The sequence below is a fragment of the Miniopterus schreibersii genome, assembly GCF_964146895.1.
Source record: "Miniopterus schreibersii genome assembly, chromosome: 11".
Lineage (NCBI taxonomy): Eukaryota > Metazoa > Chordata > Mammalia > Chiroptera > Miniopteridae > Miniopterus > Miniopterus schreibersii.
In genome coordinates this window covers 51,719,864-51,733,505 of record NC_138111.1, presented here as the reverse complement: position 1 = coordinate 51,733,505, position 13,642 = coordinate 51,719,864, and the positions used below count along the sequence as shown (strand labels likewise).

The following is a 13,642-nucleotide window of genomic DNA, read 5'->3' as shown; positions in this document are numbered from 1 at the left end:
TAATAAAAAGATACATTATTGAAGTCAGACTCCTACAGTTTCTGTGAGGTTTTGCAGTTGAATAATATTTGTGGGGTGTGAGTTCAATGTAATGTTGATTCTGTTTTTTTTCCTGAAGGTATTTCAGCAATGTCTGTAGGTAACTGAGAAATCTTATTACCCATATATAAATTGCTTAAATTTTCAGAATACTCTCTGGGTGTGATTTTGAAACATTATGAAATTAATATAGAATAAAGCCTTGATAACTTCGTTATATCTGAGTTTTTTTTTTTTTTAATAGGATACAACATCTATTGAAAAGATGTCGAACTGTTGTGAAGAAATGTAAGTATAAAAGTGAAGTGTCTAGTGTTCTTATTAAAAATGGAAACAACTGGCCACATTTGGAAAAATGTGTGCATGCAGTGGAAAAATAATAGAATGATGGCTTTTTCTTGGTGCCTTGTCTAAGGCCTGAGCTAGACAGGCATAACCCAGTCTTATAGGAGGGGTCTTCTAGCCATGCTAGTTTTCATACAAAATAAGTACTGATCACTCTTGTTCCTTGTCTAAAGTAAGTTAAATTATTTGTCGTGAAAGTACATCAAAAGAGATTTGCTACTGTGTTGTTGACAGACATTCTGTTAATCCTGAGATTCTCCTCCGCTTCAAAAGTTGCCCGAGGTTGATTGACGACACAGATACAATATCTGCTATCCAGAGTTAAAACTCAGCTGCATGCCTTAATGAAAGAAAAGCTGTTTTTGTGATGCTGGGACACAATTCATCAGAGTCCAGTAATGGATCCCCAGCCAACCTGTATTGTTTTAGCTGACTGAAGTGCACCATGGGAGTGCTGTCTTTCACTAATAATGCTGTCTTCTGTAGATCGAGGCCCCGAAAGCCATGGCAGCAGACCTTCTCAGAAGTTTTTGGCACTCGTTGGAAGATCCTGTGGTTTATTCCTTTCAGGCAGAGGCAACCACTGCGAGTTCCCTACCACTTTGCCAATCACGTCTAAACAGATGGATGGTGGGCACAGATGGGTCCTCCATGCTGGAAATGCGTTACTGGTTTTCTGATAATAGAACGATGACAGTCTTCAAGTCAATTAAAATCCACCCACCAATCTTAGGCATCATAATGTGCCCCAGGCTTTATTTTAATAGTGGTCTTGATCCCTTTGTGGGACTAATACAAGATCTATATTTAAGTTTAAAGCATGTTTACTTTCAAATTAGCTTTCCACAGGGATTTCTTAAAGTGCTTTTGTTATTAAACTCACAAGTCAGTGATTGGGATGAAATAATTGTACATAATTTCTTTTAGTACTGACAGTAGTACAGATTTTAATTTATGGGAATTTTCAGATGTTTATTTAAATTTTTCACTCTTAAGCAGTACTAACCAAATCTGAATTTAATGCTTCAGGTTTTACAAAAGGTTTTACACCTTACAGTATATGTAATTTTTCTTTTTCAAGTACAGTTTAAAATATGTTAATACTTCCTTTTATATATGCTGCAAGATTTTTTTAAATGCAGCATAGGAATGAACAGCAGAAAAAGGGCAGTGTTTTCTTAGAAGTAGCTTTCTAATGTTTTCTCTTTACCAAAAACAAAATAAAAATACCACTAAAATAAATCACCAACTATCTACCTTATTTTAAGGGAAAGGTTAAAATTTTTTTCATGTTAACTTTCCCATTTCATTTCCCTGTACTGTTGTAATTATTGATTGTTGTTAACATGTTTGCTCCGAGGAGAAAACTTTGACTAAGTGGGGATGTATTCCTATTTTACCCTAAGGTTTTGATTAGCAAACAGGATAGAGAATTTGCAATAATTCCACAGATACCTTTTCTAGTGCAGTTGTACCAGAATGCGTGTTTTTAAAATGCTAGTATAACTAGATATTATATAATGTACAGTATAAAGAGGACTATTGTGCTTTTGAAAGAAATATATACTTTTTACTTTTATTTACCTACTAGTAGATCTAAAAGTACATATTGAAGATTTATATATAATAAATATTGGCCAATTCCTGAAATTTTATCTATGGGAAATTACTAGTAAAAGTAAGTAAATAACTTTTGTGTACCTATAATCAATCACCCAAATTTTAATCAGGCAACTATAGTTTGGATTGGGAGACCTTTTTTGTAGCTAATGTTAGGAAATAACCTTAAAATAAGAAAATATATCTACATTTATCATTAGCCTTATATAAATTTAAATTGCTAATGGTCTCGGAAACATAGAACATTTGTGTAAAAAGACCTTTAGCATGCTTTGAAAAAAGTTCAGCTTTGACATTTTTTTCCATTAGAATTCTGCAAAATCCATAAATCATTTTTGAAAATTTATGTATTCACAGTCTTTCCCTTGAAGAGAAGATTGAAGGGGTCTACTGTTCGCATATCAATAGCTTCCTTTTACTTAGTTTTGATAGTAGGGAATCATACCTGAGAAATCATGAAACAGAAAGTTACCATTGTCAGCCAGTTAACTGTACTATGGTTAGTTTTTTTTTGAAATTGTAAATATCTTCTAAAATAATAGAATAAGTTGTTCTCGAAGATATAAGTGCCATGTCTTACATGCTCTGATTATAATGCTTTATTATTTAAAAGTTTAAAAGTGGCAGATGAAGATCTATATGGGTGCTGATAAGAGGCATAGTAAATTTAATATGAGAAATGTATTTATAGAGCTTATTGAACCACAAAATTAGTATGTTCATGTCACAGGAATGGGTTGGGTTTTGTACAAGCTAACATACTGACCAAATTTGGCCTAGTGACAGAACTGTTGTAAGGAAGTAGTGTATAGCTAATACAGGTAGATATCAGTCGAATGCTCCACCTAGCTGTAGGCATTTCTTTCCACCGAGGGCCTTGAGAAAACAGCGAAGTGTGAAGTGAAGATCCCTTAAAGAGTGTTCTAGACAGTTATACTTCAGACAGTAGTACTAGCTACCTTGAAAGGGACTGAGAGGTACTCAGAGCCAGCTTCTGCCTTGGTAATGAGGACCAGAGGTGGCCCCTTTCCCACTCTAAGAGGGTTTTGTTTTTCTTAGTTTTACCATTTCTAGGACATACTCTCTTCCCTCTTTTCACTATACCCTTGCTGGTCTTATCCCTCTGAACCTGATTTCTCTGGTACTGGAATATGAACTAATACACTAGGCAAGACATATATTTATTTTGTTTGAATGGCAGAAATACTACATATCAATATATTTAAATAAGATTATATATTAAGGTATATCTATATATACTTGTGCTGTAACTTTCAATATTCCCAAATTAGCACGCCTAACTGGGTTCAGTTAATCCTTGTTAGACAGCTTAAGAAAAACCAACGGGTAGTTTCCTGGGGACTGCATAAACTCCACTGTTCCCTCTGCGCCCTCTTTTGGCTAATTGATGTAATTATACTGGCTCTAGAGACTTAATGTCATCCCACAAGTAAATTCTATAGCCAAATTCTGAACCTTTCAGAGGTACAAACTTAGGAGTGTATGTACGAAACTGTTATATTTTATGAAAATTAATGTGTTCCTGTTTATGATATCACACTTAGTTCATACAAAATGATGACTAGTTTGCTTCATTTATGTCTGTTCTTACGTATTTTTTACTATCATTTACAACTTTATATCAGATTAGGATAAACAAATGTAAGTTCATTTCATGAATTTTATTTTTTCTTATTTTGGCAAGTTAAGTCCTTAGAATTAGAAAAGTCATTACTTTAAAATTGCCAATTTATTAGGAAACGAATAAATCTATTGTAGTTACAGTGGCAAGCAAGTATCTAACGTGTTTTATTGAGTATCTAAAAAATACATTTAGTTCTTTAATCTCAGTTTCAGAATGATTTTTCCCCGATTCTATTGCACTAAAATAATAAGTTTAATAATTCTTTTTATAGTTTTTATTCTTTTTTAACTTTGCTACTCAGAGTTATAGCTATAGCTTTAATAGCCAATTTATTATGTATTGTGGATAACCATGAAGATAACTAATGATGTTGAGCATTAGAAAATAATTATGAGCCCTGAGATAGCTGATGTCATCTATATGTTGGATGAAGTAGTTCCTTATAAACATTTCATTTTAAGCAAAATGTATTTTAAAAGATATTTTACATCAGCAAAGTCATTAATTGGGCTTCCGGAAGTGAGTTTTACTTAGATATTATAAGTTATACCTCTTGAACAATTACACTTGTTGTTCTTTTCCTTAAATGAAATTGTTTTGGGCTCAAGATTGTAGGCAAAGATGACTGAGTTCACAGTCCCCCAAACCGGAGATATTCCATTCCGTTAAAGCGCTTTTGGTACTTTGTAACCAAGACTTACAGTTTTAAAATACTGTTAACTGATGTTCCATTGTAAGAAAAATACTATTTTGCTTAAGAGTTGTATTAAAAATATTTGTGGTTAACATCAGAGATAGCTATATAAATTTTTAGTTTATGTATTAATCTCTTTAACAGAAAAGCATAGTTTACTTTTGATAGTAATAGAAGTAGAGAACATAAGCTACATAAAATTCAGTATAATGATGAAATTAAAACTTCTGTGAGAATGAACATCAATAAATTTTTGCTAATGTTTAGAGGTACTCTTCTCTGAGGATGGTAGCTAATTATAACTATACTTCATCTGGCTTTTTCAAATCACTTTCAAACAAGCAATTAGTTGAAGATATGTTTTGCCCAAAAGGGCTTATTAATTCTGAATGCTAATCATGAAGACTTAATTTAGGACAACACTTACAGTCAGGAAGTGAGAAGTAACTTAGATTATGGCCACACAGCCTTTTATGTGTCAGGTCGTGGGGCAGGTCGAGTGTTCTCACATCTATTGTTATAAAATCACAGTGTGTCCAGTCCTGGTCTGCAATGACACTAATATTAACAAAGCTGCTAGTCTCTCCCTGGGTTTTTGTCTAGTCTCTAACTACTTTCTTTATGCTTCATGGAGAAATATATCAACTAGCTCAAGTTTACTATACTGCTGCTGCTTCATTAAATATTTTTTTTTACATGATATAGATCTATCTAGAATTTATTTGGTAAAGTTTATACTTACAAACATTAAATAATTTACTAATAGATACAAGAATTAGATTTTTTACCCAATTCTGTCGCTTTCAAAAATAAAAGTATTGGCAAATGTAGTTAGTAAATCATGTACATTTAGTATGTTCTACTTGCCAGTATTTTTTTTATTTACTCAGTATTTATTATTTACCACTTCCAGGAATTATGCTAAGCCTTGAGAAGACAAAAATAAAACATCTTTGCCTACATGGATATTACAGTCTGCATACTTTATGATATTAAAGTCAAGTTGAAAAAAATGAGTTCTAGTTAGAATGTTAATATAGGTATAATATTACTCATTACACAAAGAGTTGGAAAGTATCAAGAAATGCAAGGAATTAATATCTTAAATCAGGGGAAATGTTGATTTTCAAAAAAATTCTGAAAATAAGGTAGCATTGAAAAGGTATCAAATGTGACATTAAGAAATTTTCCCTATGGACATTTTTCATAAAAAGTTTTTAGGCAGAACTTGTTTTTACCTATTATTTGGCTGGCTTCTGGCTTCTCTGCGCAGACTTCAGTTTCTCGCTGAGAGGGATATAGACTGTGTAATCTATTAATGTATGAAGAACGCTTCCTACCAAGTGTTTCATCAGGGAATTGCGATACACTCTCGGGACGGTTACCCTTTATTCCACAAGATGTCCATCCCGGCAGCACCCCTGCCTCTGTCTCTGACCACACAAATGCATTCCCAGAGATGCCCCTGTGCGTGCTCTCAGAGCTCAGCTCCACTCGATAGCCGTCCTTCAGCGACAGTCTCAGCATTACCCGGTCGTTTAGGGCGTACTGAATGGCACTGCATTCAGAGGGACTTCTGTGAAATGATGTCATCATTAGAAACAGCCAAATCCAGTGCAGTCTTTCACCGTCATAGCTCTCGGAAATGTGGTCAGCAGGCAGAGTATTGACAACAAAAGTTTCCCACGAGCAGTTCTAGGCACTGTGTTTCCGCCACCTGCTGCTGAGTGAGTTGGTGTTGGCCCGCTTTTCGGGTTGCCTATTTGGATGTTACTGGGATAAGATATTTCAGTGCAAGGGAATGTCCCTCGTAGGCAGCTCGGTGTAAAGGAAGATGCCCTGCTCTGTTAGGGGCATACCTGCTTCCTCGTATTCAGGCAGGAGAAACGTGCAGTCAGATTGCCCTCTCCTGCTGCCTCACACAGCACCCACCAGAGCAGGCACTCTGCCCCCTTTGTGGGTTAGCTGTTCCAACACATCACAGCGACTGTACTCAGCGGCAGCACCTAACGATATGACCCCAAACCCTTCTCGGGTAGACAGTGCTGCCGAGATTCAGCAGCAGAGCTCTGAGGTCTTTGGGGCCTTGGTTGATGGCTTCATGCATTGCCAGCCGTCTGCTGACACAGGGCTGGTCAAGGCTGGTGCTGTGTTTGAGCAGAGCAGACACCATACCATAGGAGCCCTTTTTTACAGCTTGAACATGATTTTAAAGAGAACACTTGACAGCAGACATATTAACATGAATATCTTAGATGGTGTTAAACAGGTTACCAAATTGAACATCAAAAGAGATGTTAGCTACTCCCTTCTGCAAGAGAACATTGTATTTTCCATACCTCTTCTGTTTCTTACATCCACATTTCTGCCGTGGAGTATAAGCATGCAAGATAATGCTGCCTTTTCTCTAAGACCCTGACCCGAGGAGGCTCAAGGATTTCTTGAAGGACAGTACCCACTGCTAAGATGAGATGTATATAATCTTTCTAAATTTTAATTTCTTCATTAACAAAATAAAAGTAACATCCACCATTGGGTTGTATAAATTAAATAGTGTGTGTTAAGTGATTAGTATATACTAAGGGCTCAGTAAATGATAACTATTATTAATAATATAATTTCATCACTTCTAGGATCCTGGAGCCATGTGTGTAAATAAGGTTTAAGTTTTTCCCCCTCTCAGAAGAGGTCTTTTGTTTTCTTTCCCACCAAAGAGAGCAGTATGAAATGGACTTCTCTTCCCCATGCTCTTAGTGGGAGTTTAGCAGTAGGGATGTTTAGAATATAGGTAGACCAGTTGTCCTAAACAGATGACGCCTATGACAGCTGATGTACCAGTTTCACAGGTTTGCTAAGTCTGCTGTTTCTCTCCTTCTGGTTGTCCCTAGTAGCTGAAATTACACTGTTGAAGGTGTTTTCTCTCCTTTAGATTAATAACATATTTTCCCAGCTTAGATATAAATATTCCTAAAAGATGTGTAATGCATTTTTCGTTATCAAAAAGAGGGGGGGGAAGGAAGAGGAGAGAGGGAGCGCTACTTGCTAGTATTATGAACCTATAGTTAATAAGTGAATTAGTGTATTATTTAATGTTCACATTTGTTACCTTCTATTAAGAATCATCCTCTGAACTTATATGTAAACCACAAATTCCATTATGCTCTGAATTTAGCCATTTTCAATTGAATTCTAGAATGTTCTACAGTAGAAAGTAATAGCACCAGCTTGCTTAAAGCATTTTGAACCAGTGTTGTTATTTAGCATTTCGGCTGCCTTTAGGATGATTATGGTTTAACATCAGGAAAGCGATTGTTTCCTTAGCCATCTCCTTTCATTATCACTGTGCAGTTTTTAACAACAGAATTTACTATATTTTCCTCTGTTCTGTAGATGTTGTAATAGTGTTTGCTGATGCTAATTTGAAACAGAAGTAACAACAGCATTTAAAGTTCTTAAGTCATTGGTATTGCCAGTATTTCCCACTGTCATTCATTTACTGCTCCGTCCATTGCCCCTGGCCCTCCATAGACGACACAGAGTACAGGTGAGCAGTAAGTAGCCAAAACTGGAGGGAGGAAATCGGGGCGCTTACTAAGATGGCAAGAAGGCTGGAGGGAGCGTGGATAATCCGCATCTCAGCGACAGGGTGGCCTGGGTGCAGCTTCTGTGGCAGCAGAACCCCCAATCATATTAGCCTTATCTCTTGCTGATGCTATTTTGCTGTAAGAGTTGTTAGTGCAGGGGAGCATTTAGTTTGAGTTACCTAAGGAGTTTATATCGCTGATTCTCTTCAGCCGGTCAGATGCCTTTGAGAAGTTTTTTTGTGTTAAGAATTATAATTGTGTAGTGTATGCTAACAGAAGCATTAAGAATAATGTGAAAGGTGCAGCTATTTAATGCTGAGGAGAAAGGAATAGATTGCCCCAAGTTAGATTGAAAAAACGGGGACTTTTTTCACAAGTCTACTGCAAAGAAAGGATACTAAGTATTATAGTAAATTTTGTCACCAGAGTAAAAATCAAGAATTTGTATATAAGGGGTGATTTTTCACCTTAAAGTCTGGGCTCTTTTGGGGTCTTGATACCTTGAAGGTCTCCATACCTGTTAGTATTGTGAATACCTGTAACATGTAATGTGGTGCTTGCCACATTTTGTACTGATAGTTTTATATATAAACAGTGATGTGGGCAAAATGACAACAAAAAAGGTACGTTTCTTTTTGTGGCTTTGCTTGATTGTTGGACTAAATACAGGGTTTAATTGCATAGGCTGTTAACTACAGGGAAAGGTTGTCTGCATATTGCAAGCTCTGTGTTCTTGCCAGTGTTCATTGGGCGATATTTTAACCTCTTGGTGCCTGAAGTTAGTGTTTTACCACCTCAACAACTAAAACATCCTGGTGCTACTCATTTAGCATTGAGTGACGTTTTTATTTCCTGTACCAAAGAGTTAATTTTCTTTTTGGTTGACTGAGAGTTTTCTTCTCACATCCTTGTGTTTATAAAGTAAAATGTAATGTTACTAAGAACAATTTTGATGAACAAATCTTAGTTTTTACACACTGCTGCCTCGATTTAATTGGTTTTAAATGTCTCATTTGAACTTTCTTTTTTTAGTTGGGCAGATGAGAATGGTTTTTCATTTTGTATTTTAATATAGGTTGGCTTTTGTAAAAGTTAGTTTAATATCTTAAAGTTGCAAAATACAATCAAAGCACTTTTCACAAGATATTTTGGTTTTGCTTTATTTCTGCAGGAATACGTGAGAAATAATAAGGAGTCTACTTTTATTTCTATAAATGAACAGTATAGCTTATCGGGCCCTTTTAATGCATGCTGAAACAAAATGCTAAAATGAAAAGGTAAGGGCCCTTTCTGATGACAAATGAATTCTGCATCTCACCCTGTATAATCCTTAATGCCATTAAAGAGTTATATTGTCGTTTGTCTATTTTGCAAAGACAGACTTAAAGAACACTTTAAAAATATACATATACAGGCACTTCCCAAGAGGACATGCAAATATACTTGATTTAAGCAAAACTGTATAGAAAATCATCGAACTTTACAAAAAAGGTCTCTGTTATTACTTTACGTAAAAAGTTAAGAGTAAGAATATTTTAAAAACTTAATTCTGCTCAGTGATTCATTTTATAAAACATGGGAGGAAAAAACCCTTAGAAGTACTTGTAATTGTCCAAATGTAATAATGCCATATATACTGTTTTGTTTTTTTATGTTTTCCTTCAAATTTTCAAAACACTCATTGGGTGTCCTTAAAACTGTGGCTGAAATGGTTAAAAATTCTGGCAAGAAGTGTGTAGGTATTGGAAAGGTAGACAGTCACATCTGAGAATGTCTTGCATCATTTCTTACTCAACAAAAATTCTCCCGTTGAATGTAGTAGATACACTATATGGTTTTGCAGTGAATTCTGAATGGAAAAAAAGAATCAGGTCTGAAACGGATATGAACCATGACTTAGGATCACTGGAATGATGTGTAGAAATACAGATACACATGTCATTAGAGGTAAAAGCAAAATTTCAAAGCAAAACGGGAAGAAGCAACATGTCTCTCCAGTTGTCGACAGGATCTGTCTTAGATTTTGTTGCCACGATATCAGTACTGAGTTATTTGGCTTGTGTATGTATTATTTAAATTAATGTGGCTGAATACAGTTATTTATTCAAGTTATTGGGAAATAGAAAGTTCCCCACTGTCCTCTGCCTTCCAGAGGTGAATGTTAAGAAGAAATTTCTGCTTTAGCGTAAGTAGAATAAAGCAGCTACATGATAGGACAGGAAGAGTTTCCACCACAGAGATACCCCGGCAAGTGATTGCAAGTCTAAGGGGGACAGCGGGATAGGAAGGCGACTGTGCTTGTGTGAGCTTTATGTAACTGCAATCAGTCTTTTAAAAAATCTAGCTACCAAGTTTAATGAATAGGCAAAATTTGTGATATTTTGAGACTCCTAGAATTTTTTATCATTCTCAAATTGTGTCTAATATTACATATCCCTAAACTAAAGAACTTTTATTTTAATAGTGGTGTGTTCCAAGTGCCATAGAAAGATCCTGTTTTTAAGTGAGTCAGGCGGTTATTTCATTCTGTGTGTCGTATGTTTACATGTGAGTGCTAACACTGCACTGCCTGTTTTACCTTGTCTACTCCCCTAAGATTACTTAAAGAAGATCTTCACTAACATTTCTAGTGCTAATGCTAATACAGGAAACAGTAGTTGAGAAATAAGAGATAGATTGAGAAGAGGGAGGAAACAAAGGACAAGTGCAAGCCGTGGATCAGAGATGTACTTGTCTGAATGAGGAGTCTACACTGGTTCTGAAAATGAAAAACAAACTGTGTATCTACCTTAAGAACAATGTTGTTGGTTTTTAATTTATTTTATTGATTTAGTTTTATTCCTGTAATAGTTCTGTTTTTCTTTGCAGATTGTTTTTAATTTAAATTGTGGAATTTTTACTTCTCTTGAAATGTATTATGTAATGTATTTTTAGAAATCTTATTTTTAAATAAATATTTTTTAAAAACGTAGGACTGTCTTTCCCCCCCACTTCTTTATTTATTGAAATCAAACCAAATTCTAGACTTTAGCACTATCAGTGTAATAGGCCGATTTTTGTTTTATTTTGCTTTATACAATTTGGATAATAATTCAGAATTAGTAGCCTTAGGATGTTGTTGTACTGTAACCTTGAAATTCACAATGTGCTCAAGAACTAGGTATCCATACTAGGGTTGACATTGATAAACACAATATTCTGAATTAGGCATATTTGTCTTAGAGATGACTCGGCTAGATTTAGTCACACAATGTATTTAACATTTATTGTGCCAGACACTATTTTATGGAAATATTTTTTCTTTGAGGAGTAATTTACATAAAATAAATGCATCAAGTTTAATGCATCTAGGTATTTTTTAGATCTAGGAATATTGAATTACGCCTTTGCTCTAATAGAGTTATATTCTAAGAGTGTCTGGGTAGCTTTTTGTTGACAAATTTCCGAAGTCTGAATGACTTGCTTTACTTGTACATGGGAGTTGTCACAGAGAAGTGTATATCAGTATAAATGTGTCAAAAATATCATCTGAAAGAACAAATCAGTATATCTTCCAATCAGTAAAGGGGTAGAAACTGCCCTGAGACTGGACGATAGGGGCTTGACTTTATTTTTAATTTTTTTCTTAAATTTTTATTGCCAGAAAAGTAATGTTGATAAATATTCTGGATTAATGCATAAATTGAATGACTTGGTAGAGTTGTATATAAAACTATAAACTTTTCATTGGTAAATAAAAGCAAATAGTTGCATTTTTGACAAACTTTCAAGGATTATAAAATTTTATTCTTGTACCTTTTCCAGTTTCTTTTGCTCTGATTCTAAACAGCGTTTACAATAACTGTGCTCCCTTAGTGATGATAAATTACGATTCTCAATCTTTTTGGTCTCAGGACACCTTTACACTCATAAAAATTATTGCCTGCCCAAAGAGTTTTTCCTTACGTAGATTGTCTTTATCAGTATTGGCTGTTTTAGAAATTAAAACTGAGAAGTATTTTAAATGCTTATTACTTGAACATAATAAACCCATTGTGTGTTAACAATGTATTTTTATTTAGAGACCCATGGTTTTACATTATTTGCAAATCTCTAATATCTGCCTTCATAAAAGAAAGTTGGATTCTCATACTGTTTTTGCATTCAATCCGTTGCAGTGCTATTCTGGTTGAACTCTAGAGAAATGTGGTCTCATGCAAATACTGTACAGATGCTCCTTGACTTAACAATGGGGTTACATCCAATAAACCCATCGTATGTTGAAAATACTGTAAATGAAAATGCATCTAATATACATAAACTTCTGAACATCATAGCTTAGCCTAGCTGGTTTCTACTGAATGTGTATTGTTTTTGCACCATCCTAAAGATGCAAAATCTTAAGTTGGGGATCATCTATAGTTGGAAAAAAGCCTTTTTAAGTGACCGTGCACTTCTGTGATACCACACAAAACTCACTTGTGATATTTTCTTAAAGTTGCAATTTTGGACCAGAAACAAAACCAAGAAACTTTTCATACTCTGTTACTTTAAAATCTATTGGTCTCTTTCTTACTTTGGAAAGTTCTCTTAACTCTACAAGGTTTTGTGACATTGTTCATTGGCCGTTTGGGAAATAATAGAGTAATGCAGATCTTCTAAGTATTGACACATTTTATTCTATAAAGTTAGATTAGATTAAATTGTAAAAATTAATATTACCACTGATCTTGCCAGAAAGTAAGTGCTGGAAAGCTGTTAAGCTTGTAATAATGTTACGTTTTTCAGAATTCTAACTTGATGGCTTGGATTTTATCACTGATAATCACACACTGTCAGTGGTTTTCCTTGAAGGTACACATTCACTTCACTCATTTTTGAGAAAATATTTGCCATATACCCACATGTGGAAAACCATTGTTTGTCAGTTATTCTTTCAAGTAAAAAATGGAGTTTGGTGACACGCGGCTAGTTCAGCTCGCAACTCAAACAGTCGCACCAGTGCTTCTCAAGAATAAACAATCACACTTTGGAGTGCAGGTTAAATGCTTTGTGTGCCGCCCACGTCGTCAAACAGAATGTTGAAAATATACTAAAAAATCAAGATTCCACAAAGAATCATACTTACTAATTCATCAAGGGGATTATTAAGTACATTATTTGGATTTGTATATTCCTGCTTTTGAAACACTTAAAATACAGCATTCTTAAAGATTCACATCTATTTAGCATTGTTAGAGACAAAAACTAAAAATACATGATAATATCATAATACTGCAAAATCGTTTGAGAAGCTGCCAGATACTGTAGAAGAACAAATGCATACAGATGCTGCTCTGGGCTGACCAATTACCCATATGAGCAGCAATTATATTAGCGTGCAAGGGCAATTGGAGGGAAAATTGGACCCTGTGGACATCCAGCTGAGCAAACAGGACTGAGGAAGGATAGAGGATGTGTGTTAGTTTGGAAAAAAATACATCTAAGCTTACTTAAAAAAATATTTGTATCAGTCACAGCACATTCTTTGTATGTCCTCTGGTTGCCCAGTATTTTTCAAATCAGCCCTCTTCTCCGAACAAAAGAGCACCTCTGCTTAAAGACCAAACACCCAAATAGCAATGCATTTTGCACAATTAAAAGCCAGAATAATTCAGGAAAGAGAAAACTTGGAGGACACATATCCAAACATCCTGGTGCTACTGTACATAGGCGCTTAAGTGTTGCATCAGTAGT

At 35.0% G+C, this 13,642-nt stretch overlaps 1 protein-coding gene across 4 annotated transcripts in view; it reads left to right on the top strand.

Moving 5' to 3' along the window:
• ZDHHC21 (zDHHC palmitoyltransferase 21) overlaps positions 1-12,030 on the top strand; it is a 66,134-nt gene extending 54,104 nt beyond the window's left edge. For all 4 annotated transcript variants that reach the window (XM_081150711.1, XM_081150710.1, XM_081150709.1 and 1 more), the window contains exons 8-9: positions 284-327; positions 871-12,030. In XM_081150711.1, the coding sequence (XP_081006837.1) occupies positions 284-327; positions 871-1,003 (177 nt within the window). In that variant the 3' untranslated portion in view covers positions 1,004-12,030. The remainder of the gene's footprint in view (positions 1-283; positions 328-870) is intronic.
• Positions 12,031-13,642: the final 1,612 nt, after the last annotated feature.